The sequence below is a fragment of the Vigna unguiculata genome, chromosome 6 (assembly GCF_004118075.2).
Source record: "Vigna unguiculata cultivar IT97K-499-35 chromosome 6, ASM411807v1, whole genome shotgun sequence".
Lineage (NCBI taxonomy): Eukaryota > Viridiplantae > Streptophyta > Magnoliopsida > Fabales > Fabaceae > Vigna > Vigna unguiculata.
Window position 1 is genome coordinate 22,809,550 of NC_040284.1, and position 27,185 is coordinate 22,836,734.

Here is a 27,185-nt window from a genome sequence, read left to right on the forward strand (position 1 = left end):
TAAATTTAAAAAAAAACAAGAGGTATGTATTGTTCAAAAACATTAAATATTTAAACACCGTTAGTAAAAAAGACCAAATTGACCAAAATTTGATGAAAATAAGGACCTAATTGAACACAAAATGAACATGAACATGAGGACCAAATTGAATAAAAATAACCAAAATAGAGACCAAATGTATATTTAAACCAATAAAATACTTCTAATAAAAAAAACTTAAAAATATACTTTTTAAATTATTATAAAAATATGCGTTTCATAAATTAAATCGTAAAACATTTATTCCTTATATTATAACATCCCATAAGTAATGTAAGAAACATAATATAAAAATATTTATTTCAAAATTTAAAATTTAAAATTTAAATATATTATAATATAATTTAAAAATGAAACATAATTCTTTTTAATATTTTTAAGATAAAAAATATTTAATTTTTTTCAAATACAATAATTAATTATAAGCCACCAGAATGACGTGTTTAGAGATCTCACTATCTAATGTTTGTTTGAATCCCTTTATAATGTTTACCACAATTCTATTCTAAAATATGTATTGACAATGGCAAAAGAGAACTTTTTGTTCACTGAGATTTATACTATTTCACAACCATTTTCAAATTATATTTTATTGCTGTTAAAGATGTCAAAAGATACTACTACTCTTTAATAATTTTTCCTGAACAACTCGTATGACAACCTTTGCACATGCTGTGTTTTTTTAGGTTAAGAACTTCAAAATGTAACTAACATCATTAGTTTCACATAAAAATTGTGTTTCACTTGATCAGAGATATTGAAATCAACTTTGTCCCAAATGAATTTGAAGCTGATGGGTAGTGGTTGCACAAAGGTGAGTGCACAGCACATGGATAATTGATTAAGGGTGTATCATTCACATTCATCAGAGTATCAAAGAAAGTGACAAAAGAAAAAGATGTAACTAGTTAGAACCAACACCAAAGTGTGATGAGAAAAAGATGACAAAAATAACTCAAAGATGGGTTCACGGGTCACTTACTGTTTCCTCTTCAATATTAAAGAAAGTGCACCCCACTAGCTACATGCCAAATATTCATACATTCACTTTTTTTTTTCCTTCAAGCTTGAAATATAACACTATTCCACCATTTATCTCGAAAAAGCTGCAAATTGCACCGTTCCTCTCTCCTAGTAGGAATTTGTGCAGTTTAGCTGCAAATTATTGCCCAAAAAGTTAAATAGCTTTTTCCTTCCTAAAAGGGTCTCATAATAGAGATAATGAGCTAACATGTTGCATATAATTATTAGCTTCAAAGATCACATTGTTTTTCTATAGCAAGAAGTGGCTTGTTCATCAGTTCATGGAATCGGCTCCTTCTTGTTCTTGGCTGCAAGCCTTCTTCTTAGCATTGGTTTGGTTCTTTAACTGTGGGTATGTCCATGGAGCCACCCCAGCACCAAAAGTTGGTAGCTTTTCAAAGGTGGAAGATGCTGGAAACTTTCATATTTACTATGGCCAGACCTTCAAAGTCATTAAGAATGCCGCTGATGGCCAGAGCTACCTTCTTCTGCAGGTACTTCCTTTTGGGGATTTCATTTTTTACAATATCTGAATTCTTAAGGTATAGCGAGTGTTTGTGATTTTCTGTGGGTTACTTTTTTTTGTTTATATAATAAGCAAATATTAAAATGGGAAATGATAGGGATTTGTTTTAGCCTAAATAAACTGTTGTGGATAAGAAAATTAAGGGTGTATATGATAGTTTTTCTGTAGTTATATTTTATTCTTAGTTTTTTGTCAATTGAGTAAAAGTTGGGAGAATGGGAAGCCACCTCAGTACTGCTAGATAGAGTGCCAATAGCACCTCAGGATTTCCACCAAATAGGTTTTTAGTGGCTTCACTGGAAGTTGAACTTACAGGAAAATATATTTTAAGACAGAAGGAAAAATGTATTAACCAATTGATCATTGGAATCTTCTACAGATTACTGAATGCAGTTGTATGATGCACTTATCTAGCAGCCCAGTTTGTAATTTTAAAAGGATTGATTAGGGACAACGGTTACCTTTGTTAGCTGAGTGTCAAAGTCCTTTCAATCTAAGATAGGGGAATTTTTAAATAGATCATTAGTTTTACAGCTGATGATAATAACCTCTGACCATGTTCTATTACTTCAATGACTCTGTAGTTATTGTTTTGGAAATAATCTATGCTAGAAGAAATCCAATATAAAAATTACAGTCTAATCATTTACATGTTTGCTAAATTTCTCCTGGTAAGTTGTGTTTCTTGCCTACTGAATTTTCTTCTGTCAAATCTGGCAGAATAATTCAAGGATTGCTTCAAGAACTAAATATTGCACATCAAGAATTAAGTCATTTGTCGTACCATTGTCAAACTATTCTGTTGATACTACTTATCTTCCAGGTATGTCATACATATTTCTATCTCGCTACTCAGTCTCAGTCTTGGTCATTCTGTTTTTCTAAGGAATCAAGATTCTATAGCATATAACACCATCAATCATAGTATATCAGCAAATCAATAAGAAATCAGCTCAATGTGTCAATGCTAAAACAAATGTTTTGGCTAACGTTTCATATTTTTTTCATCACAAACTTAATGATGTCTTATTATTGACCAACACATTTTTACTGTAATTGTATCTTAGACCCATGTTGTGACTAACTTTTTCTTTTGCCTCCGGGGATTGGAACTCAAGTTTCCTTCTTAGAGGTGAGAATCTCTTACTACCACAAGTTTAAGTTTCAAGGTTTCGGTGGGGTTGCCAAGATCAAGACAGAATGGATTTCATCTTTCTTAAACTTTCATGTTCTTGTTTTGAATAGCTTTTAGGTTTAGTGGAGAGCTTGAAAGGCATAACCACAGACAATGTTGCATCTCCATGTGTGTTGAAACTATATCAAGGAGGACAGATAGAAATGTTCAACAATAGTGATTACCAAAAGCTTGCAGAGTTTACTTCATACTTCCTCAGTGACGATGATCAGCAGTCAGCTTGCAATTTTGCAACTTTTGCTCCCTTTATGGAGAATACCCCTTTGCAGGTAAGCAACTAGAAGTAGCTCTCTTAAATTTTTAAAAGCTAAAAGGATCAGAACATATGTTTAAGGTAGTCTCATGGACATAGATTACCAGGATGCTTCTGAAACCAACATTTGCTTAAAGTACAGTTCAATAACCAGTAAGCATTTTCCTCTAAACATTTATGAGGATTGCTTAACAGTTTACTGTATTCATTTTGATAGAGAGCAGAATGGATCAAATTCATGGGAGCTTTCGCGAATGTTGAAGCCAGAGCTAATCAAGTCTATGCCTCAGTAAGCATACTATTCTTTAAACTTATTAACGTTTTAACCAATAGTATAGTGTATATTACTAACAATCCCATTGCTCGATCTACCTAACATGAAAATTTCCAACTCTTTAGTCTTCTAAACATCATATCAAGGATTTCTAAACATGAAAAAGTGAGACCACTTCCTATGGGATAAAACAGAGTTGAAACTGCCATTAGATTAATCCTTAGAAATTTAAATTTGGAGTGCATCAACAAATGAAAATAGTGTTCAATTAGCACTGAACCGAATGTTTCCTTTCATCTATATCTTTTAAGAATAACTCATTAGTTTGTGTTGCAGCAAGCCTCTACTTGTGCCTTAAGTTTACTTTAAACTTCATGAGTTTAGTTTATATGCGCGTAATCTTAAAGTTGCATTAGCAGAGTACTTTACCATCTTTTTCATAGTTCTTTGTGCTAATAACTGATTATATTTTGTGATACATTTTAGTCTGATCAAGTGATTTACTATTTTATAGGTTAAGGAGAACTATCTGTGCTTGGCTAAAATTGCCCCAACTAGGACAACGTTCAAGCCAACAGTAGCTTGGATGAAGTATAAAAGTGTAAGTACCTTCAAAGGCACACATTCCATTACCTAATTCTTTCCCACTTCTTAAATACAACCCTGTAGTTTTGTTCAAATTGGTACATTATATTGTCAAATTGATTTAATGTTTTAGTGTTGTTTTAACTTTTAATAAATAGCAATAGACCTTCTAGTCCCAATTATCCCTTTCAAGTTTATTGTTCTTCTCTTGAAATCATCTGGAGCCAACTTCTGATACATGACTTTTAGCCTTTTATTGACACATAAAAATTTGTTAACATTTGAAGTGTTATCTTTGCAGGGTGTATGGTCTTTTACACAGGAAAAGTATCAATTGAAGGTATGAAGCACATGCTTTTAGAGAATTTAAACATTGCATGTTTCTCAACTATAACTATTTTGTTCAGAATTATTACCAACCTGACCCCGTTGTTTAAATCCTTGAGTTATAAATATGCACTATTGTATTGGTCATACTTCAGTTTTTCCTATTACAATCTGTATTTTAGTTAATCTGGTGCTTATACTTTTTATCCTTCTGGTCATCAATGTGTAAAATTTTTGTTATGAAAACTTTGCAAACAGTACGTGCAAGATGCAGGTGGAGAGATTTTGGATGCCAACAAGAACACTTATAATATCTCTGATCCTGATGACTTGGAGGAATTTCACGCAATCCTATGCGTAAGTTGAATTATATTTCATTATAAGAGAAAATTAAATGCTATATAGGAACTTTGAGTAACTAATATTATCCTTAATAGACAATCTGTGTAAATCAAGTACTTCATAGAATTGAAAGAAAACAGTAGAATATGACCTGAAAAGAAGAGTTTTGTTTTTTCATCTCTTTAAACTTCTTGTTATTTATTAGTTTTTGTTGATTAAACATTATTTATTATTGCAGACCGTGGAAGTAGTTATTGATGAAACACTTACCTCAGATCCAACCAACTACACTTTGTCAACATTTATCCAAAATCTCAACGTTGAAGATCGTTCTTGTTTTTCCTTTATTTCAAACACAAGTCTGTGGAGATATGACAAAAGGGTACACAACTCTGTAGCTGTAGGTAAGCACGTGGATCCAAAATGCATACATCATATGCATATTGTTAGCTGTTGCAAACTTAAATGCTTTAAGGTTTTTGTTTGTTTGGTATTAAGTTTACTTATATCATTGACTAGTTTACATAACTTACTTTTCTCATGATGTGATTGTGTGATAACTTTCAATATCATGTTTTTTCATTTATCATATGTTTGTGAAGACTGGTATAATGGAGCAGTGTCACAACCTCAATTGGCACTGGCAGATCTTGTTGAGGTTTTATTTCCAACTGGGAATTACACAACGACATACTTTAGGAACATTGCAAAGGTATGTTGTCACTGTCATTTAAGGTTAAAGATACTGCAACATGTTTTTTTGGTATTTTAAAAGTTTGGTGTTATTTCATGGTGCAGGGAGAACTACCTATAAATATTGGTCCCGAAATGTGTGACAGGGACACTTCTGTAGCAATGGATCCTACCATAGTAGCATGTGGATGATTATGTTTCAGGTTCAAAAATAGGTATAGTGTTATAAACAAAATAAACAGTCAACAACACTATTTTGTTCTATTTTTTGAAATCCCATTTTTTTTAATTTAGGATCTATACTTTGTATTTTATTTTAGTTATTATTATTTGCAATCAACTATTTGATACACATATAAGAATTTCACATTGTTGCTTCTTTGTAGTGACACTTTACATATATCTAATTTTGTTTCTTGCCTGAACAAACATGTCATCTCCTTTGATGACAGAAAGGATCTTCATTCCTTAATAAATAATACAACTCTTCTTAATCTTTTGAAACTCAATTTAATGATAAAAGTGCAATTAAGTTATAAAATGGATAATTTAATATATATTAAATTTTCTTACAGTGAAATTGTAAACACTTTTATAAAATGGGATAACAATATTTAAAAAGTTTGATTCAATATATTAGAATAAATTATACGTATGATAGCATTTGTATAATCATAATCATGAGTAAGGTTGTTCGAGAGTAGTTTTATAAAATAATAAATTTTATTTGAAAAAAAAATCAAGTTTTAGATTAAAAAAAAGAAAAAAAAAACTGGAACAATAAATACCTCTAAAAACTTATAGATGGTTCTTTACCCATTAGGGTGAAAAAGAAAAAAAAAAAAAAAACTATCATTGCAAGCAATTAGGTATATTTTGAAAATTGATGTTTCTTTGGATACCCAAATGTTTTCTTCTTGCACTCCCATAAAATTTAAAATTCCCATTTTACTCTTAAAGAAAATAAAACCATAAAGTACATAGATGCACCTTCCTTCCTCATCCTCTCTTTTCTCTCTTCAAACTTCTTCCTTTCATCACTTGTATAAATAGAGACTAGGTGAAGACTTTAGCACTGAAAGAGAACTACAATCCTATGTCCATGGTTTCTCTGGTCCGTTTCTCTGCACCTCCTCCCATTAGGAGCGATCATAATGGAAGATCCAATCCACATTCATTATGGATTTAAATAATTAAATTAGATTTTTATCCAAATATATTTTATAAAAATGTAGATTGAATTTTTTTAAAATTTATATCCAAATATTTAAATTAAGTTTAAAATCCAAAACTTATTTTTTTTAAAATAAATTTAAATTGATTTTTCCCAAATTCATCTTGGTAGGACCGACATCACAGAATTTAATAATTTTTTATCAAAACCAACAAGACCAAATTTAAGCATAGAAGAGACTTAACTGACTTTCGATTGAAACTGATTAAATTTTAGTGAAACTTAATTGAATTCGATCGAATTTTGACCAGATCGACCAAAATTTTTGTAATAACAGGAATGTAAAAATGGAAGTGCATGCATTCCAGATTATTCTGAGAAAATTTACGTTTTATATATTTTGAAATGAATATTCAGGAAGTCATTTCTGGAGCTGAAAATGGCTTTTAGAACACTCGTTCTTTTTTTTTCTTGAATTTCATAATGACGGTTCCAGAAGATATTTTCATATTTAAAAATATATTTTGAAATAAAAAAGAATAATTCAAAACAAGTGTTTCATAAGTCATTTTTGAATCTGGAAAAATATTTATTTTTGGAAAGTTCTTTTTTATAGTCTGAATGTATTTAGAATCTGGAAATTCTTTTCGAAACTCAATTCAAAATGTATTTTCTCATATCTTTCGGATTGAATGTTCTGGATAACTTTATTCGAATTCGGAAATATTATCCAGATCACCAACTTTTATAGGAGTGTAGGAAGAAGAAAGGAGTGGTGGAAGAAAGACCTTTGGAAATTTATTCAAAACCCTAAAACCATGCGCGTGGGAAATGCAATTTTTGAATAGGATTTATGATATATACATTACTTCAATTTTCTAACTTTTTAATCATTTACAATTAAATTTGTAAATTAAGTATAATTTCTTCCCTTTTCTTGTTATAGTTAGTTATTTTAGTTTTAAAAAATGGTTAAATTTTTTTTAAAAAATCGTTGAATAAAAATAATAATTAAATTTAAGAAAAATATCTTGTAAATAATAAAATTAGTAAAGTAATTATTTTAATTTAAAAGAAAACATTATTTAAAGGATAAAATGGAAAAAGAAATATGTAAAAAAAAAAGGAATCACTTGGTACAGATATATAAATAAGATATCAAATAGTGTTGGATCAATATAAGTTTTGTATAAATAATCTGTGTAATTAGAATTTTTTTTCTAACTATAAGTTTGAAAAAAGAAGAAGTATGATCTAATTCGAGGCATTGATGGTATATAATGAATAAATGTTACAATTGTATTCCTCTCTGATGAATCAAACTATATCAGTCTAATTTATATAGTAACTATTACAAAATTGAGTAACTTATTCTCAATTCTTCTTCATTTAATTCAAAACTCATTTTGTTTAGATCATGTTTAAAAAACTTAGGTTAACTCAAAATCATTTAATAATTTATTTTTAAATATTAAATTGTCGTAATATAAATATATTGAAAAATAAATAAATATGAATTTGATTCCTATTTTATTGTTTAATATTTTAAAATTTTCACATAAACAATAATAATTGGAGTAAAATTTTGCTTTTGAATGACTTTATTGGATTAAATCGAAATGGCGAAATGGCAGGGATGAGAACTGTTCATGTTGTCTGTTTCATACAGAAATTTCCTCATAATTTTTATCAGTCACAGGAAAATAGTTGTCAACTCGTAGCTGTACAGAATATGATTATTTTCAAGTAAATTAAGTAAATTGTAGAGAGATCACTGATAAGTAGTGTCTCAAACATTGACTTTGTGATTGAGACTTTAGATTAGAGCTCCAAATGAACTGAAAAGAAGCAAGAGTTTTATGAGCTTATAAAGAAGTGAAAATCACGAGCTAACCCCAGAAAACTTGTTATAATCTTACCTTTGCAACATTTTATTAGCTTCAACGCTTGCTGTGGCAAGGAAACAAGGAGAGAAAATGTCAGAGGAAGTTCAACGTTTTATTAACTTCAATTTTGTTTCTAAAAAGATTCTTTCTTGATGGTTCAAATTACCTTGTGCTTTGTTTTCTGACACTTTTCTTCTTAGACACTGGTTGCTGCTGAGGTTCATAACTTGGAACAGGTATAGTCTTCACCTGAAACATTGACATGTCAAAAGAATTAATCATTTTGCATTGCATGATGATGACTGTTCTGTATATGCTTCTTTCCAACTACCAAATAAGCTGACTTACCAAATTCCTGAACATGAGATTGTAGAACATCTTAATGTAACTTTGCTTTGCCACTTTTTGTTTATTATTCACCAGCCTCCAGAAGGTATACATGTTCCCCATATTCAACATCTTGTTTGCATAGATCTTCCATGTGTAGCTGCGAAACAAAGGCATAAGAAGGGAATAATGCTAAAATGGGTCGATGAAATTGAAGTTGCATGTTTATTTACCATTCATTTATGCGCTGCAATCCTGCTGCTGAAATTCCATTCCAGTGTGTTGAATCTTGTAAGCATTTTTCAAAGAAATCAGCGATTTTGTTGCTTGATTCTTCTCCATTGTGGGGATCAATGTGGAAGCCAGAGATTCCGTCAACAATGATTTCTGCTGGACCTCCTTGGTTGGTGGCAAAAGTAGGTAAACCACAGTTCATTGCTTCAATGACAGTGAGACCAAATGCTTCATACAAAGCAGGCTGCACAAAAGCTCCCTTTGTATCGGCAATGAAGCGGTAGAGTTCTCCATTGCGATATCTATCAGTTTGTGCAGAAATCCATCTGAATTGACCCTTGAGTCGGTACTTTTCTACCAGATCATGCATCTTTCTTATCTCTGCCATTTCCTCTCTGTCTTTGGATTTCAAAGGGTCAAAGAACCCTCCAACTATGACAAGGTTCACCATTTTTCTCAATCTTTGGTTCTTTCCATACCACTCAACTAACCCAGTTAAGTTCTTCACAACATCAAACCTTGCCATTGAAAAGATGATGGGTTTTCTCCTGTTTTCTAGATATCCACTGTTTCAATGATATATTCAGCAGATAAGGTTAACCATTTGGAAGAATATAGCAATTCTTATCTGAACAGTAACCATTTGGAAGAATATTCAACTAAGTCGCTTACATATGTTCATCGGTATCCACTTTACTGTACAACAGGTCTTCGATGACAGGATAAAATTGAGTGAATCTTCTGTCTTTTTCTGTGTAAGGAAAGTAGACAGATTGATCAGCTCCAGGTGCAGCAATGTTGAACTTTGGATCAAATACATTTATCCCTGAAACCACCCTACACAGCCCTGGGAGTGTAAATGCAGCATGGCTTTCATATTGTCCTGGTCTATCCTTGCTGCAAACAACAACTTTCACAACTTAATAGTTGATTTATATTAACTTCCTAGTTTCTCTCAATTTTTGTATTGGTACTATCTTATAATTTACTTATGTGAATTTCTTGAGCGTGACAATATTTCAATTTCCAAGCAATAGAGAAAGGATGTCAAAAGTAATTTCTTTGTTTTTAATATGACATCTAACCTCCCAGCAATTTCCTGATAGGTGCTGGTTATGATGAAATCTGATGCATTCATTGCTATTGTATCTGCCATGAATTGACATGAGAAGTGATACTTAGGATCCAGTTCTTTCCACTTGACATCTGAATCTTCATACTTAGTTTTCTCCAAAGCATGTGCAATAATTCCCTGGTTTTCAATGCAACCTAAGGAGAATCAATTTATAATCTTTACAGCCACAAAATTTGCTGAATATGAAAATTTCAGTAAGAGGGTATGAACCTGAGTTATCTTAAGTCTGTTAGCCATGAGAGATGCTACCAAATTCCCATCAGTGTAATTTCCAATAATAAGATCTGGTTTTCCTTCCATGAGGCTGAAAATCTTGGCTGTGGCATCCTTTTAACATGAGTCATAGACTTGATCAGATGGAAAACTTATATATAAAAGCTACCAAGTAAAGGTTCTATATATCATATTTACATACTTGAGTAAACCTCTCAAGATAAGGATAGATGTCAAAACGAGAAACCCATTGACGCAGGATTCCTTTATCTGTGTGAAAAGGTACACGTAGAATATTGGAGTACTTAGTTCCATCTATTAGTTCCAACTCCTGATTGCACTTTGTTCCTTGAGCATCAGGGATGAGTCTTGTGACCTGTCATGCTCAATTATATACTTGCATAATTCTGTCAAAGCAAGTAGGACATAGAAAAGGGAAACTCTTTTGCATCATAACTTACCACTAGAATCTGAGGCTTTATGTTTAAGCCTTGTTGCTTAATTCTGAGCAACAACTCTGCTTCAAGAGCTCTAACTTGATCCAATATGTACACTACCTGCTCCAAAGTGCACAATGTTAAAAGTTTGACATGGTTTGAAACTTGTAAAATCATTTCCATGATATTCACATAATAACTAAGTTCAGAAGTGTTACCTGTCCACCAGTGTCTGGCAAGCCAAGAACATCTGCTTGTCCAAAATAACCATGGATAGAGAATATCACAACATTGAAAATTGTAGGAAGTCTGCTAAAAAAATTCTCCAGGGTCAGTGCATCAGGAGCTTGGAGTACTTCTGATAGAGTTCTCATTGTCTCCTTCACTCTTCCTGCAGTATCTCCCCATCCTCTCTCAAACCCCCACTCTTTGAGCCTGTTAGTGAAAATGATGTTGATTACTAAATTACTGAATACCAACTTAGTCCATTTTAAGAAACATGAAGGGGTTTACTTTGTCTCAAAATCTTGATAAGGGGCATCCTTTGGAAGTGCTGAGAGATGTCCATCAGCCACCATCAGTGCCAGCTGAAGCTTTGCAGCAGAGCTGAGGTTGTCGCTTATCATCAGATTCTACCATTGTAGATGACAAGAGGGTGGATTAAGATTAATGTTCTAAAGTATCTGTAATGAAAAAACAGAAGTTGTTGGAAATGTTTTATGAACTTGATGTCGTTTTTCCACTTACTTCACCTCCATGATTTAGTGATAACAAGTAGTCAACAATAGGTTGTGTTTTGATCAGTTTCCCGCTAAACCTTGAAGTTAAGAACTTTGAAACAAAATGGAGTCCATTTCCAATAGAAGAAGGCAGGGTCAAGTTCGGAATAGGGAAATCAAATGCTCCAAAATCTGCTTCAAATGCGTCTTCATCGTTTGCCCTGCAACATAGACCCAAGTTAACGTTGAAAACAAAGTTGCCAAGTACTAATAATATTGTTACCAAAAGTTGATATATCAATACAAAACTTGCAAAATGAAGACAAATGACATACCAGTCTTCATCATATACGCTTTCCTTGAATTTGAGATAATCTGTGGAAGTGATTGGTTCAACTGAAAGATCCTCAGAGCTCACTCTTACAAATTCCCAAACTCCAGGATTTGGCCTTACTGCAAAGGCCACATAAGGTGGATCAACAGCAGCTTCCTGCAAGTTTCAGGTGCCCAACATTATGATCCAAATGCTAAACAATATCACATTGTAACATACACAAGGAAAAGCAAAGAGAAAACCTGTGTACAACTCAATAAGAATCCAAGGTTCCCCTCTAATACTTGATTTCTCTGAATGTTGTCGTCTATAACTTGCTCCATTTCTTCCATCAAGTCATGAAGTTTTATAATCCTTCTCCCCTTCTCAATGTACTTAGCAAAACACCTCTTCACATGCTGCCTACTTTGCCTCGATGCATCATCAGGCATGTCATCAGTTACCAATTCTTTATCTCTCAAGATTGGTGAAGAAGCCATTTCAAGAATGAGACAATGATGATGAAGGAATTAAGGTTTGGAAATTCCTATTGTTGTGGCTCTAAGGAGTTGTGCCTCATTTTCAATTTATATGCTTGGCTATTTACGTGTACATTGTTGTTATGATTGGTAAGAGAGGTTTTTGGGATGAAGTTGGCCCCACGACAGAGGTGCAGAAGTTGAGGAAGAACATTTGCAATGGACAATGTGAATGGTATCTGTAAGTCAGAATCATTCTTTTCTTGTATGTGTGTAGTTGTTATTGTGCTATATGTTTGTATGTGAGCATGAGAAAAAGAATATGCAAAAGCTGTCATCTTCTTCAAGGCATTTGCATACTGTATGATACCTAGCTTCTGTGTTACGTCCAAAATTGGTCATGGTCTCTGCTAAAGAAAATTATATACGTACATGCAAACACTTGTATAAATGATAACTTCTGTATAACTTTTGCACTGTAATATGATTTTATATATCAGTCTCTTTCTATAATCTTATCAGATATGATATATTATGTTTAATGGTTTATGACATGATAATATATATATATATATATATATATATATATATATATATATTAATTTTGATTAAAATAATTTATGTTTAATTTCATATTTTTATAATTTTATATATCATGAATTTATTTTAAATATTAATTTAAGTTTTTATATTTATGTTTTTGTTATCAAATTTTTAATATTAACCTTGTATTATTATTATTATTATTAATATATTAATATTGGTATTATTAATATTGATAGCAGTATTATTATTAATATAATCTAATATTATTTTTAGTATTTATATAATTAGTTTTATTTATTGTAATATATCATTTAAATGTGACAAAATAATTATTAAAATAATAATATTTTTTTTTGTACTGTGAATTCTTTTAGATATTATATTTATAGTTATACATAATATAATTGTAATATGTAAATATAATTATATAAACAAATTATTTATTTAAATATAATAAATGGTTTAAGAATAATTTTTGGGAATTGAGGATTGAATGTAATGTGTGATCCGTCATGGTGTGTATTTTTTCTAAATGTTAACTTACCCTATTCTTTAATAGGAAAATGATTTTTTATTACTAAATTTTGACAACTTTCTCTTATAACTTTAGGTGATATTTTTTATATGGTTCTTCATTTCTTATTTTTTCATTTTCAATATTTCAAAACCAGTTAAAAGATGATAATTAGAATGTAGTGATTATATATATATATATATATATATATATATATATATATATATATATATATTTCCTACGTACATATTATATAATATAAATAGATATTTGTTTATTTATGATAATTTAGTTAGAAATGTGAAATTGATAAATTGAGATGTTACCAGTAATACTATAGATTCAAATATTAAAGATTTATCTGTTACAAATATATTATTGATTCCACAATAAATAGTTTATAGTACTGCCGTTATAAAATACAATATAAATACGCTATTATGTGTTTTTTTTTTTCAAGTAAAAAAATAACAGATTTTTAAAAAATTATTTATGTTATAAAATATAACGTCTTCATTAAAATATTCTTTTAAATCATATCTACGTGTTATTATAAGTATATAGATTGTGTATATTTCATATAATCTTTGGAAGTATACTTTAAATTGCCTTTTACCATGTATTATACTTTAGAAAATATTTGATATTTTAAAAAACATAAGGCATATCGAAATATTACCTATTTTTCTTTTTATTATCATAAAATATGTAATTCAAAAAACTTTGAAATGACTTTAAAATAAGTTTTGGGTATGTGTACTGGACATAGAAGAAAATCATTTTTATTTGAACCAATGTCATATGTGGGCTTAGCCTGTAATAGACAGAAAAAGGCCCACTAGGTCATCACAGATAACTCCTTTCAAAATCAAAGAAACCCTAATCTTGGGTTCAACTGCGCATACTTGTTTCAGCCTTTATAAACACCTTTCATCCAGAGTTTACTCATTCGCTACTCTTCCCTTTCAAAGGTCTTATCTTTCATACTCTCACTGATTAAGAATTATTTTCTGTGTTATGCCTGATGTGTGTATGTGTAGGCGTCATTTACTGATTACCTGTGCTCTGATCTTCGTGGGTACTGTGTATGAGCTGACGCTATAGCAATTCCTCTCTGCAATATTTTTTTGTACTGTTTTCTTCATATTGTCTCAGTTTCCATTGCAGAGCAGGAAAATTCATTCCTTGATTCAGAGTCTTCTAAATTTTACTCTTTTCGATTCTATTTTTCTATCGCTGTTTGGTGTTGTGGTGGGAAGAAATAGGGTTATGATGCATGCTATCTTTTCGTGTTTAAGACTTTTGGTATAGAAGTAAATAGGGGTAGAATTGGATAAGATGTGATGAGTCTTTCCCCCACATGATTGAAGTTGATTCTAATTGTGCTATTCTCATATATTAAGTATTGAATTTCCAAGTCAGAGCTTTGCCGATTCATTTTTATGCGATAATGTAATTGTAAAACTTTTAATTAATGTGAGCTTGGTGTTGTTAATTGTTAGTTGGAATTTAGTGTTTGTTAATGCATTATATTGACTTGTTGCGTTGTTTGATGGATGTGATGATTATTTCCCCAGGTGATCGACGCTGAACATACTGTGCGATCTTTCTCTTTAGAGAAACCAAGCCAATAAATCTGATCCTTTATGTATGTTTTTAGTATGCTCATCTTAGAATTGATATTTGTTTCAGGAATGTATGACTTTTTCATGTGCAGCTATTTCTGAGCCGTGTGTTGTTGAAATTTGATTCGTTTTTGTTTTAGATGAGGTAGCATTTGTCTTCGAACAATTATTAGAAACTCCATGGATTATATACTTTCTGATTAATGTTTGCATGGTTTTGTTTATTGTTAGTCGGAATTTGGTGTTTGTTGATCTATCATTGTGTATTGATTTGTTGCATTGTTTGATGGATGTGATGATTATTTCCCCAGGTGATCGACGCTGAACATACTGTGCGATCTTTCTCTTTAGAGAAACCAAGCCAATAAATCTGATCCATTATTGTATGTTTTAGTACGTCATCCAAGAATTGATATCTGTTTCAGAAGTGCATTTGTCTTTTTTATGCGTTGTTATTCATTAGCCTAGTGTTGTTGAATTTTTTATTCCTATTTGTTTTAGAAGTGGCTAACAATTTTTGGAAACTCCATGGATTATATAATGTCTGATTAATGTGAGCATGGTCTTGTTTATAGTTAGTTGGAATTTGGTGTTTGTTAATCTATCATTGTGTATTGATTTGTTGCATTGCAAAATGGATGTGATGATTATTTCCCCAGATGATCGACGCTGAACATACTGTGCGATCTTTCTCTTTAGAGAAACCAAGCCAATAAATCTGATCCATTATTGTATGTTTGAGTATGCTCCTCTTTGAATTTATATTTGTTTTAGAAGTGCTTTTGTCTTTCCGATGCTCTGTTATTCATTAGCCTCGTGTTCGTGATATTTGGCTCCTGTTTGTTTAGAAATTGTAGCATTTGTTTTCGAACAATTATTGGAAACTTCATTATTATATAATTTCTGATTAAATTGGATAAATTAACTAACTAAAATTGCATTGCAATACGGAAGTGATGATTATTTCCCCAGATGATCGAAGCTGAATATACTGTGCGATCTTTCTCTTTAGAGAAACCAAGCCAATAAATCTGATCCATTATTGTATGTTTGAGTATGCTCATCTTAGAATTCATATATGCTTTAGAAGTGCATTTGTCTTTTTTTTATGTGCATTATTCATGAGCTGTGTGTTCTTGATATTTGACTCCTGTTTTTTTAGAAGTTGTAGCATTTGTCTTTGGACAATTATTGGAAACTTCATGATTAAATTGGGTAAGTTAACTAACTAAGATTGCAATGCAAGATGGAAGTGATGATTATTTCCCCAGATGATCGAAGCTGAATATACTGTGCGATCTTTCTCGTTATAGAAACCAAGCCAATAAATCTGATCCATCAACGTATTAGTATACTCATCTTAGAAATCATATATGCTTTAGAAGTGCATTTGTCTTTTTTTTTTTATTTGCATTATTCATGAGCTGAGTGTTGAATTTTTTTCCTATTTGTTTTAGAAGGGTAGAAGTTTTCTTCAAACACTTATGCTCAATGAATTATACAATTTCTGTTTAAATTTATGATTAACTACTGAGTTTTTAATACTAAAGTTGCATTGCAAGATGGACGTGATGATTATTTCCCCAGATGATAGAAGCTGAACATACTGTGCGATTTTTCTCTTTTGAGAATCCAAGCCAATAAATCTGATCCATCTTTGCATATTTTCAATTTGATCTTCTGCCCTATATGTTTATTAGGGATTTGTGAGTACCTTTTTAATTGTAAATTCTTGCGAAAGGAAGTTGGAGAATTTCTGAAGGGGATGTTACGTATTTGGATATTCCCATCTGTTCTAAAGGTTTTTCTCCAGATAACAATTAACAGGAGTTTAATACTTGTGCTGCATTCTATGTGGTTTGCAAGTTTGGCTCTTCTGTTACATACGTATATACCATTTTGAAATTTTTGTGCATTTGTTTTGTAGTTTGCCTGTTGCATGTCTATTGGTACGTTTGGTATGTTTTTTATCGAAGGATGTCGAGTTTGGTTTCCGATTTGATGAAATGATATTTCCCTTTGATGAACATGCACAGACAGCAGAAGCAACTCCTATTAAACTGAGTCAAGAACAAATCTATGTTGGCCATTGACAAAGTAGAATCAGTTTGATAGAATCAACCAATTAACATTAACACTTTCACAATAAAAGTAAATTCTTTCAAAACTAAAAGATTTTAACAATAAGGTGAAGTAGAGCTAAAAATCTTATTCATGACAATATAAGTTACATAAGAATTTGTTAACGATAGATGTTTCAATCATTCAAAACAAGACATACTTGGTACGTGACTTGAACTTATTCTCCCAGACAAATTTTACAACAGACATTATATATAGAGCAAGGGATATAATAAAGTATGAAGTAAAAATTATTTGCTGTTTCAATCAGTGAGTGAGATCCTTTAACTTGTTCCAAGCTGGCCTACTTGAAATTTTCTGCCACCATGTATTGACATTCTTCCGCTGAGTGACCAAATGGCCAAGTTTGGCTTCTTCGATAAGATGTGCAAGGCCTGGGAGATGACTGAGATCGGCCAAAGAGAAAAAATGACCTGCAAGGTATGTGCTTTGAGAGAGCCTAGTTTCATACACATCAAGGACCTTTTCTAAATCTTTTTCACTTTTTTCTGCCAAGGCCAAGTCCCCAACCTTACCCATCTTTGGTAGGATCACAAGTTGAAACATTATAGTGAAGCACAAATTATTGAAGTTGTGTGCTTCTACTTCAAGCCATTGCTCCACCAAAGCCCTTTCCTCTAAGGTTTTGCCCAATAGGTCGCTACCACGCTCTGCATATTTTGTTGCATAGTACCTTATAATAGCCCTTGATTCTGCATAACACAACAAAAATCACACTGTATGTGAAGGTAACAAAATATTTTTACATCTTCTCAGTAACTCACCATAGAAGGCATTACTGTTTTACAAATTGAACTGAATAATATTTTTCTGGTAGATCATTAATAAAGGAATGACATGAATGGTTGAACCCAAAGTATTTGATAGAATTCTTACCAAAGAGCCTGAAATCACCGTCTTCCACAACTGGAACTTGTCCAAATGGCTGCCACAAATATCCATACATATAATTAACAGAAAATAATCCCCAAACTTATTTCAAATATAATAAGCTTTAATTGGATTAACTTAGTATTTATAAAATTCAGTATATTAAATTTTGGATTATTCAATTCAGGGTGGCAAAGTGATTTATTTAGTTTATTTATTTTAGCAAAACATGAATTTATTTAGTTTATTTATTACCTATATATTTTATCCAAGTTCATCCATACATGAATTTATTTATTACCAAAACAAATAAATAAAATATATTGGTCAAAGTCATCTGTTTAATTTTATAGACGGTTATGATTGGAGTTTTGATTAAAATTTCAAAGAATTGAAATAAATGAATACATTTGCTTTGTCTTATTAATTATAATTTGGAACAAAATTCATGTGATACATTCAATTTGAGACATCTATATGAGGACAAATAAAAAAAATCATAAAATTAAAAGTGTGTGAAAAAATTATGAGTGGACCTGTAGGAGAAGGAATTGAGGTGTCTTATGTTGTCCCTGTTGAAGATGAACAGGCACAAGTTCAAAGTCTATTCCTTTCTCCAACAGACACAGCATCACTCTTTGAGGGCATGCTGCCCTTGCTTCACCGTACACCTTCACCACCATGATTCAACTTTCTATACTCAATCTTAATTATTTGGTGCTGCCACTGCAAAATATATACATATATATATTGGGAAAGTAGAAGTATAGTTATAGCTACAAATGTTACTTCATTTATTGCTTTCTTTCTGCACTTAACTGTCCACCAACCGCATGGAACAACCAGCAGCATGGGGGTTGCCACGTGACCCTTCTTCCTCCCCCCTTTCTCATGCAACCTTACCCATCTCAATAATTATCAGGGTTTCTATTTCTTCCAATTCACTGTCTAATTGTTTCATTATCTTAATGTTCAGCAATAAAAGTTCTTAACTGTTAAAATTTAAATTCTTAATAAAATAAATAAGTATTTATTAAATATTAAGGAACGTTTTTCGTTGTATTAATATTAAATTAAGTATTTGTATAAAATAGACAATAAGTCAAGAAGATAAAAATAATAATAACATGATTATACTTTAAACTGTAATGAATCGAAATCATAAACACAAGTTGGGCTGCATTTTTTTGGACCCAAAAAGCACGGCTGTTTTTGTAATGTCTGGGCTTACCCGTATTTTCTTGAGTCAAGGAAAGGAACTATGTGATGATATTCACAATGTTTTTGAATTTTTGAATTTGGTTGTAAAATTAAAATTCGTTTTCTCTTAAATTTTGATATATTTTGGTCATTAGAATTTAAAAGTAAATGGATATACTTCTTTTAATCTACCTGTGTTAAATTTTTTTAATGTGTCAAACGCTTTTTAAAATGACGTTTGAGTTGTTTATATCATTTTAACATGTTTTATGTAAAATGTCAACCTGAAAAAACATTTAACAAGTCCAAAAAATTCATGTCACTGGACTAGAAAAATTATATCCATTCATTTTTTAAAATTTGATAACTAAAATGTATCAAACTTTGAGATAAAAACTAATTCCCATTTTAGGTCCAAATTTAGAGATTAAAAATATATTTAACCTATTTTATTTTAATTTTCTTAAGCCAGTACTCTTTATGAGAATTACTCCAATTAGTTTTTATCGTGCTATAGTAATAGAGGACGAGTTTTCTTTGTGTATAAGCAATAAAAACTAATTTTTTTATAGTATATTTTTGTAAAATAAAATGATATTAGACAGATTTTAATATAATCTTAAAAAATAAATTTTAAATTTAATTCAATCTCATAAAAGAATTTATAAAATAAAATTTGTATTCATTTATTTATTATAATTTGTTTGTATTTATAACGAACGTCGTATTGAATATGAAGGAAGAGGTAATCAAAGTGCAAAATTGAAAAGGTTCTGGAAGATCAAGAAATCAACACTTTTAAAAGAGAAAGCACGAAAATGTTTGAAGATGAGAACGTAGATAGAGCCGAGGGAATCTAGAGAGTAGAAGAAGGATGATGGTGTTTGTGTGAAGTGAGAAGTAAAAAACAAATTGTATTCACACAGAAATTGTTATTAGAATCAAACTTTTGTCGCACTTAACTCATTTTTCAACCAAATTGATTAAAAAAAAGTCTTAAAACATTAACATTCCCTGCTTTTGTTAGTGCAGTAGGTCATATTCGGAAAAGAACAAACATGTTAAAAGCAATCATGTAAAATATACAATTTTCACCATAAAGATGCCACCCACATGCTTGTTATAATGTCAAAAGTTAAAAGTTGTCAAACATAATGCTTTTTGGAACTAAACTGAGAACAGATCTGGAAAAAACATTATCCTGAAGAACAGTATTGGTCTGAACGAATGAAAGAATATTAGTTTTGGATTCTATATTCTTAGGCCAAGTCCAAGTTAAAGTCATTTAATGATGCTATAAGCTTCCACCATTTCCACTATCAAAGGCTTAAGTTTTGTAGAAGAAGAAGTCACCATGAAAAGGGAATAATTGGTTGGTTCCATTGCCTATTTGCATGAACATTAATATACAGTTGAGAGATGTGACTTGTGTCGTATCATAAACTCTGAAAGCTACTATTCTTTCATTCTATATCTCATATTTCTCAAGATCTCAAAACTTTTCTGACTATTCCTGCAAGTGGGGAAATTGTGTATTCTCTCTTCAATGAAGGTCAAGAAAATCTACTCACACTTGGAAACATCTCTAATTCATACCTACTTATCATTTGTTTTAAATTTTTCATCAATTGTGATGATAATTTACAAAATTATTTAGATTTAATTAAATTTTTAAGTTTCCCAATAATTTCATCAACAATAGAGTATGATGGAATATTTTTTTTACTGCAAAGTAATTGTGTGAGAATAATAAAAGAACATGATAATTTTATAATTGATATTATTATGGCCAATAATCTCGTATTCTTTAAAAGTTAAAATTTAAAACGGTTTAAATATATTTTTTTTTTTAAATATCTTTTAAAGATAAAATCGTGTAAAAGTTTTAAACTCCTATAGATGATATTTTAAATATTTAGTGAATGATATTTATCAGACTTGAAATGAGGATTATCTAACGTATTTTTATTAAAAAATAAAAAATATTTATTACTTTTATATTGATAACATTACATCAAATTTCTTTATCAGGTTATCCGATGGAACTAATAATACGACAGGATAAGATAATACTATATTATTCAATCAACAGAAAATTTAAATAAGTATCCTTAATTAAAAATATAAAAAACAAAATTAATAGACAGATAAGTGAAAGTACTTAAGTATACAATAATTTCACATTTGGTTAAGTCAATTATTAAAAGATGAAACTGTGCTTGCAACTAAAACAGTAACACGATAAATACTTTTATACAATATTTAATTTAGGTTGCATGAAAGTGGGTCTCTTTCTTTTATTTTAGCTGCGATGATTGCTCCATAACTGCTCACTTCTCTATAACTTTATTCACACATTTTTTAAGTCTGTTTTGAGCAGAGTTCAAAGTTAGGTTTTGGTATAAAAACTTTAGATCATATTTCCAAAAACACTACTAAATTGGGATAATACGTTTCATAATAACACTAGGTAAACTGAAAAGTTAAATAAAAGTCTAAATTTAGATGTGTTCGGTGTGATTAAAAATGTATAAAAAGACTTAAATATGTTCACTTCATAAATTTATATGTGAAACTGAAATTTATTTTTGTTTTTATAAATTTATATACGAAATTAAAATTTGATTTTTTCTAAACATTGATTCATTTTAAATTTTATATTTTAAAATAATAAATATAATATTTTTAAATTAATGTTGTTGACTTTTTTATGTGTTGAATAATATTCTAGACTGACAATTTAGTATTTTACATCATGTAACACATTTCGGTTCAAATATTAACTTAAAATATCGTTTAACATATAAAAAAAAATTAACGTCATTTGATTAAAATGATTACGGTTAACTATATTCTTAATCCTTCAATTTTTAGTGAAAATTAGAATTAGTCCCTCTTGGAAGCCTTAACCAATTTAGTCTCTCAACTTTGTAAATGCATAAATTTAGTCCTTTTAATCAACTTTTATTATGTTTATTTAACATTTCAAATACATTGTATTTTAGTTTATTTACATCGTTTAACACATGTTCACTTGTTAGCTGGCTGAGAAACGAGTTTGAAACGATTGATTCAAGGTTTCTAAGAGGGATTAATTTTAATTTTTACTAAAACTTAAAGGACCAAAAACATATTTAACCCAAATGATTATATTCATTTATTTTTAAAATTTAAAAACTAAAATATATTAAAATTTAAGACAAAACAAATTTTAATTTTACGTTCAATATAAAATTAAAAAGATATTAAAGTTATAAAAAATTCATAAATCCTATTATGGACGTTTGTAGTGTGTGCATACACACATGTATTTTTTATTTAAAGATTAAATTATTTAATAAAACATTTAGTATCCTTATCCCAAATTTAAGAAGTATATAATTAATATGCATAAAGTATATTCCTTAGATACAAATTACGTATCAATTTGATATGGTCCCGTAATTGTCGTTGTCTTAAAAGTAATTGATTAATGTCGTTCTCTTCATTTGTTGGAGCGTGAGAAAGTATATAACTAATTTTGAAAATACTGAATTTAATACCAACATTATAATAGTTTTCTTTACTATGATATTTGGAATCAGTCCTAATCACGAACACAACTTGAGCCAATTAATATTGCCGCCAAGAGTGGTAGTTTAATTTTTACAGTTTAATTTAGTGAATTTTTAATTCAGTAGTATAGTTGATAAACTGAATTTGGTAAATGTGTTCGACTAATTAATTGTGAGTTAAATTAATAATGTGTTATGTTAATAAATATGTATAGTTGTTACATAGTTTTATTTCTTAAACATGTAATTAAGATAAAGAAAAATATCTATTAAAAGCATTTAACTCTGTAAACGAACCTCGTTTATTCTTACGGGTGAATCATTGACTCTCAGATTCCTTGGTTAAAAAAACTGAATTAGTATAACTTTTAATGTCCAAAATATATATATATATATATATTAAATGTGCATCCATGTATTATTTAAGGATATTAATTAATTCATTATTTTGCTTTATTTACAAAAGCTAATTTTGTTTGTTTTAGTACTGGAAGTAAAAAAAAGCTATGTTATTGTATTATTTCATCTTTTTTGGTTATTTTTAAAAATATAATTAAATTTGCTAAACAATGTAATAGACATATCAAAGTGACTTAATCTGGTTCACACGAGTTGGCTCATCACGAGTTGGGTTGAAAATGAATAAATCCAACCCGATTCACTGTATGGTCATAAGTTTTGCAACTCGGCTCAACCCACCATGGGTTGGTGGATTAAGGGAGTTGACTCATCAACCCACATAAAAAAATATTTATTTATTTATAAGTATTCAAATATTTAAATAATTTTATAAGCAACCCATGAGATGACAATCACAGTAAAATCAAGAACCAATATCTTCATCATGCTCACCACTAATATATGATGAATTGTTTCTAAGAAAGTATCATATAGTCCAAAAAAACATGGCTAATATTACACATTTTATGTCATATTCAACAAAATATAAATAAAAAAACAACACATTTTTGTGATGCTAATTTAGAAAAATTTGTTTATAAAACGGTTGTTTGAGTAATTTACTATGAAGATTATAGTTAAAAATTAAAGTATCAACATATATAACTTAGCAATCAAATTAATTAAACATTTAAAGTATTCAAATATCATTGAATAACATTCTAGCATTTAAAAATAAAATTATGAGTAGTAAATAATTATTAAAAAAAATATTGTAAAACAATGTTGGTGGGTTAAGTGAGTTAACTCATCTTCAACTTAGCTCGAACCGTTTAACATGTGAGTTAAGTGAGTTGAGTTGAGTTCAACCTATTTCTGAAACAATTGAATTTTTCTCAATCCAACCCAACTCAAATCCATAAAAATTCGAGTTGACTCATGAATTGAAACTCATTTTGACGTCTCTAGAACAAATGATACAAATTCACTTATTAATATAATGACTTTTTCACCTATGACAGTAATCCTCGTGAAATCTTCACCAATTATTTTATTTATAATTTTAGTTATCAATAATCATTAAATATATCACCTTAAAACATCTCATTACTCATTATCTTATCTCGTTGATTTAATACAAAAATGTGAATGATTTCATATAACCTTCACACAATTTTTCAATTCATAATCTTATCAAATAATACCTTAAAAAAAGTAAACATATATCAATAATCTACCATTTAAATTAGATTTTCATTTAAATTATATGTCAACAAAATCAAATTCCAAAGCATTAAATTCCAACAAATGTCAAAGCTTATATAAGATCATAATTTGAATACTAGCTCATTAAGTTTAAAAAAGGATATACTTTATATAAACAATCCAACAAAACTACAAATTTAAGTCTCACAGATTCACATATAAACATAAATCTATACACTCAAATTATCACTAATAGCTAAAATAAAAGTATTACAATAGAGTTAGTTTTTCTTACCTCGATTTTCCAGTGTTATAAGAAAAAATAGTAATTAACTTGACATAATCTCCTTAATCACATAAAAAATTTAAATCCCAACCATCAAACATTCCACCATTAAGTTCAAATATGTAAGAAACTATTTACTAAAGGAAAAATATCTTACCAAAGCTACTCTCCAAATAACAAATTCGTCGAGGGAAGGAGATAGAAATATAAAAAAGAGACTGGTTTTGGGTTACAAGAGAAGGAGGAGAAATATTTAAGGAAAATGAAGAACACAAGTAAAGAAAAAGAACTAGATTGGTGCAATTAGAAAGAAATTTTTTAATTATAGAAAAACAAATATATTTTGGAGAAATATATAATAATTACCTTTAAGATTAGATGAAATAAACGACACACCAGAATCGCCATCAAAAGATTTGTTTTGTAATAAACTATTGGAAAAAGTATCACATCGAGTCTTACTTATCTCTTTGGATGAAGTGCTTGTGGGGTTCATCACCGACAAATATATTCGATTTTTCATATATTATAATGCATTCTTGAGAGAGGGAGAAAAAAATATAACAATTGATACTAGTTTCTAACTTTATATTTTAATAAAAAAAGCACGTGTTTAGGCAATATTATTACTTTTATTTTAATTTGACTGCTCAATGTTATTTTATATATACTTTATTTTTTGATTTTACATATCTTACTATTATATTGTTCATTTTGTAGCTATTTTAATAATGTGTTTCATATTGAAATTTTATGGAAAAAACCAAAAACATTGTTTCATACATAATAAACTTTCGTAAAACTATTTTGTTGCGATGCTATCAACAAAATTATTTTCTGGTAAAGTATCCGTTGGTAAATTAGATTTTTTATTATCCATAAAAAATTAATTATTGATATGAATTTGTTGGTAACATTAGTTGATAATATCTAGAAATTTATCAATAATTTATAATATTTATTATCAAAGGAAAATTTTATTTATAAATTTTGTCGTTAAATTAGATGTTAAAGTTCTCATTTTAGGCTTTGAATAAATCGTACAAAATTCGACAATAAATCAGTCATGAGTTTCTTTTTAAAATTCGTCACAAATTTGATGTTAATTGAATTTTTTGAAAATCTGTTGATAATTAAATATTTTAAAATTGATTGATAGTTCAATTTTTAAAAATTTGTTAGTAGTTGGTAAAATGGACATCAATTTTACTGTCAAATTTGACGACAAATTTGTTATAAATAAATTGGAGATGAGTGATAAGAAGAAGATAATGAGAAAAGGGAGAAAGAGAATGAGGAGTTGAAGGTGGTTAATACGACGGCGAACAAATATTAAATCACCATATTTACGAACAAATATTTATAGTTTATCAAAATTGATCGATAATTATCGAAGAATTTTGGTCATCCATTATTATTAACATGTAATTAATGGCAAATTTTAGGTTGTCAATAAAATTTAGTCTAAATACACTTTTAAAAAGTTTTAAATATTTAACTTTAACCACCTATTACATTATTTATACATTTCCAACTAACAAATTTTGAACATACCAAACCAATTGTTCAATAAGAAGCAAATCCAATCGTAGAATAAAATACCTTCCTCAACCTAGCTAAACCATCAATCTTCAAATATTGTATAATCCTTGCACTTACTAACTTAAAATGACCAATTTCAACTACCTACAACATTGTTTTCAAGTTTATATCAATGTAGCCAAAGTTAACCACACTAAACCTAGTTATACAATCCTAACCATATCAACACAATCAAACTTCTTCTACTTGAAGATTCAATTACTCCAACAAATTATAGTTGTCCTAGTTTCACACTAAAAGCTCAAAGCTATTCATAGAAAACTTTTATCACTAGAATAAAGATATTGTTACAATCCTAAACTAACATAATTCATCTTTATTCATCAAAACAGATATGAGACCTCACATACATGCAAGTCATCCACAATGAACCTAAGGCAAAAAGGATAAAAAGAAACTTATATTAAACAAAAATTCAATCAATAACTTTTGTTTTTCTTTGTACGAATTTCATTAAGACCAACTTGGATAGTAAAAATAATGAAAACCTTAAAATTTCAGAGAAGAAAAAGAATTGTTGTAAAAAAAAGAAAATGTTTATAAAATAAGATTTAATAATCAAGTTTTTCTATTTATAATTTTTTTTTTAACTTAAGCAATAAAATGTTTATACTTCATCTCGTTTTATTCACTTCTATATTCTTTGACAAATTAACTTGGTTATTAGAAATATAGTTATAATTATATAAATAAAGATATCAAATTGTAAAAAAAATATCAATTTTTATTTATTAATTGTATTTGTAATAATTGTATTTTTTCAAGATAATTAAAGTACTTATATTCTCTCAAAAGCACATTATTTCAGCTTAATATTTTTCTTTTACCTTTAAAATTATAATTACATATATTTTTAGACTTTAACACATTTTTTATGAACATTGTAATATATAACAATAATATTTTCTTTTAGAAATAATTATCAAAAGAATCCAAAAGTGATTTTTAAAATTAAAAAAATAAAATCATAAAATATGTACTTTTAATTAAATTTCTTGCTATATAAACTTATTAAAATTTGATGATAAACATTAATTTGTTTATTTATTGTTGTGCGATCTATCTTT

General features: G+C 29.2%; 3 protein-coding genes, 1 long non-coding RNA gene and 6 other non-coding genes across 12 annotated transcripts; 8 read left to right on the plus strand and 2 right to left on the minus strand.

The window, feature by feature from the left end:
• Window positions 1–1,091: 1,091 nt before the first annotated feature.
• Window positions 1,092–5,661, plus strand: LOC114187184. Its single transcript, XM_028075348.1, has 11 exons — window positions 1,092–1,556; window positions 2,309–2,411; window positions 2,707–2,720; window positions 2,834–3,052; window positions 3,254–3,325; window positions 3,825–3,911; window positions 4,197–4,235; window positions 4,481–4,579; window positions 4,803–4,968; window positions 5,167–5,276; window positions 5,363–5,661. The coding sequence occupies exons 1-11, from the start codon at window positions 1,344–1,346 to the stop codon at window positions 5,447–5,449; spliced, it is 1,209 nt and encodes a 402-aa protein (XP_027931149.1). The 5' UTR covers window positions 1,092–1,343; the 3' UTR covers window positions 5,450–5,661.
• Window positions 5,662–8,095: 2,434 nt separating this feature from the next.
• Window positions 8,096–12,413, minus strand: LOC114186592 (sucrose synthase 6-like). 3 transcript variants are annotated; one of them, XM_028074547.1, is made up of 15 exons: window positions 11,959–12,413; window positions 11,718–11,872; window positions 11,411–11,603; window positions 11,177–11,295; window positions 10,882–11,098; window positions 10,688–10,783; window positions 10,429–10,602; window positions 10,224–10,340; window positions 9,964–10,130; window positions 9,551–9,775; window positions 8,878–9,444; window positions 8,666–8,804; window positions 8,484–8,566; window positions 8,351–8,381; window positions 8,096–8,269 (listed from the first exon to the last, which is right to left on the minus strand). In XM_028074547.1, exons 1-14 carry the CDS (start codon window positions 12,193–12,195, stop codon window positions 8,372–8,374), a joined length of 2,499 nt encoding a protein of 832 aa, XP_027930348.1. In that variant the 5' UTR covers window positions 12,196–12,413; the 3' UTR covers window positions 8,096–8,269; window positions 8,351–8,371. The 3 variants fall into 3 exon arrangements, with proteins under 3 accessions (XP_027930348.1, XP_027930345.1, XP_027930347.1); XM_028074544.1 differs by having other exon boundaries at window positions 11,411–11,872; window positions 11,959–12,410; XM_028074546.1 differs by having other exon boundaries at window positions 8,096–8,381; window positions 11,411–11,872; window positions 11,959–12,410.
• Window positions 12,414–14,076: 1,663 nt separating this feature from the next.
• LOC114186594 lies at window positions 14,077–15,067 on the plus strand. The gene is made up of 3 exons (XR_003605115.1): window positions 14,077–14,205; window positions 14,812–14,882; window positions 15,000–15,067. It is a non-coding gene; the product is annotated as an uncharacterized LOC114186594 (long non-coding RNA).
• Window positions 14,787–14,879, plus strand: LOC114189315. The gene has a single exon (XR_003605619.1). It is a non-coding gene; the product is annotated as a small nucleolar RNA Z103 (small nucleolar RNA).
• Window positions 15,068–15,145: 78 nt separating the features above from the next.
• LOC114189311 lies at window positions 15,146–15,238 on the plus strand. The gene has a single exon (XR_003605615.1). It is a non-coding gene; the product is annotated as a small nucleolar RNA Z103 (small nucleolar RNA).
• A 255-nt stretch (window positions 15,239–15,493) lies between these two features.
• LOC114189309 lies at window positions 15,494–15,586 on the plus strand. The gene has a single exon (XR_003605613.1). It is a non-coding gene; the product is annotated as a small nucleolar RNA Z103 (small nucleolar RNA).
• A 220-nt stretch (window positions 15,587–15,806) lies between these two features.
• On the plus strand, window positions 15,807–15,899 carry LOC114189314. The gene has a single exon (XR_003605618.1). It is a non-coding gene; the product is annotated as a small nucleolar RNA Z103 (small nucleolar RNA).
• A 206-nt stretch (window positions 15,900–16,105) lies between these two features.
• LOC114189313 lies at window positions 16,106–16,198 on the plus strand. The gene has a single exon (XR_003605617.1). It is a non-coding gene; the product is annotated as a small nucleolar RNA Z103 (small nucleolar RNA).
• Window positions 16,199–16,421: 223 nt separating this feature from the next.
• Window positions 16,422–16,514, plus strand: LOC114189312. Its single transcript, XR_003605616.1, has one exon. It is a non-coding gene; the product is annotated as a small nucleolar RNA Z103 (small nucleolar RNA).
• Window positions 16,515–17,082: 568 nt separating this feature from the next.
• Window positions 17,083–18,624, minus strand: LOC114186593 (glutathione S-transferase F11-like). Its single transcript, XM_028074548.1, has 3 exons — window positions 18,408–18,624; window positions 17,878–17,926; window positions 17,083–17,693 (listed from the first exon to the last, which is right to left on the minus strand). Exons 1-3 carry the CDS (start codon window positions 18,552–18,554, stop codon window positions 17,248–17,250), a joined length of 642 nt encoding a protein of 213 aa, XP_027930349.1. The 5' UTR covers window positions 18,555–18,624; the 3' UTR covers window positions 17,083–17,247.
• Window positions 18,625–27,185: the final 8,561 nt, after the last annotated feature.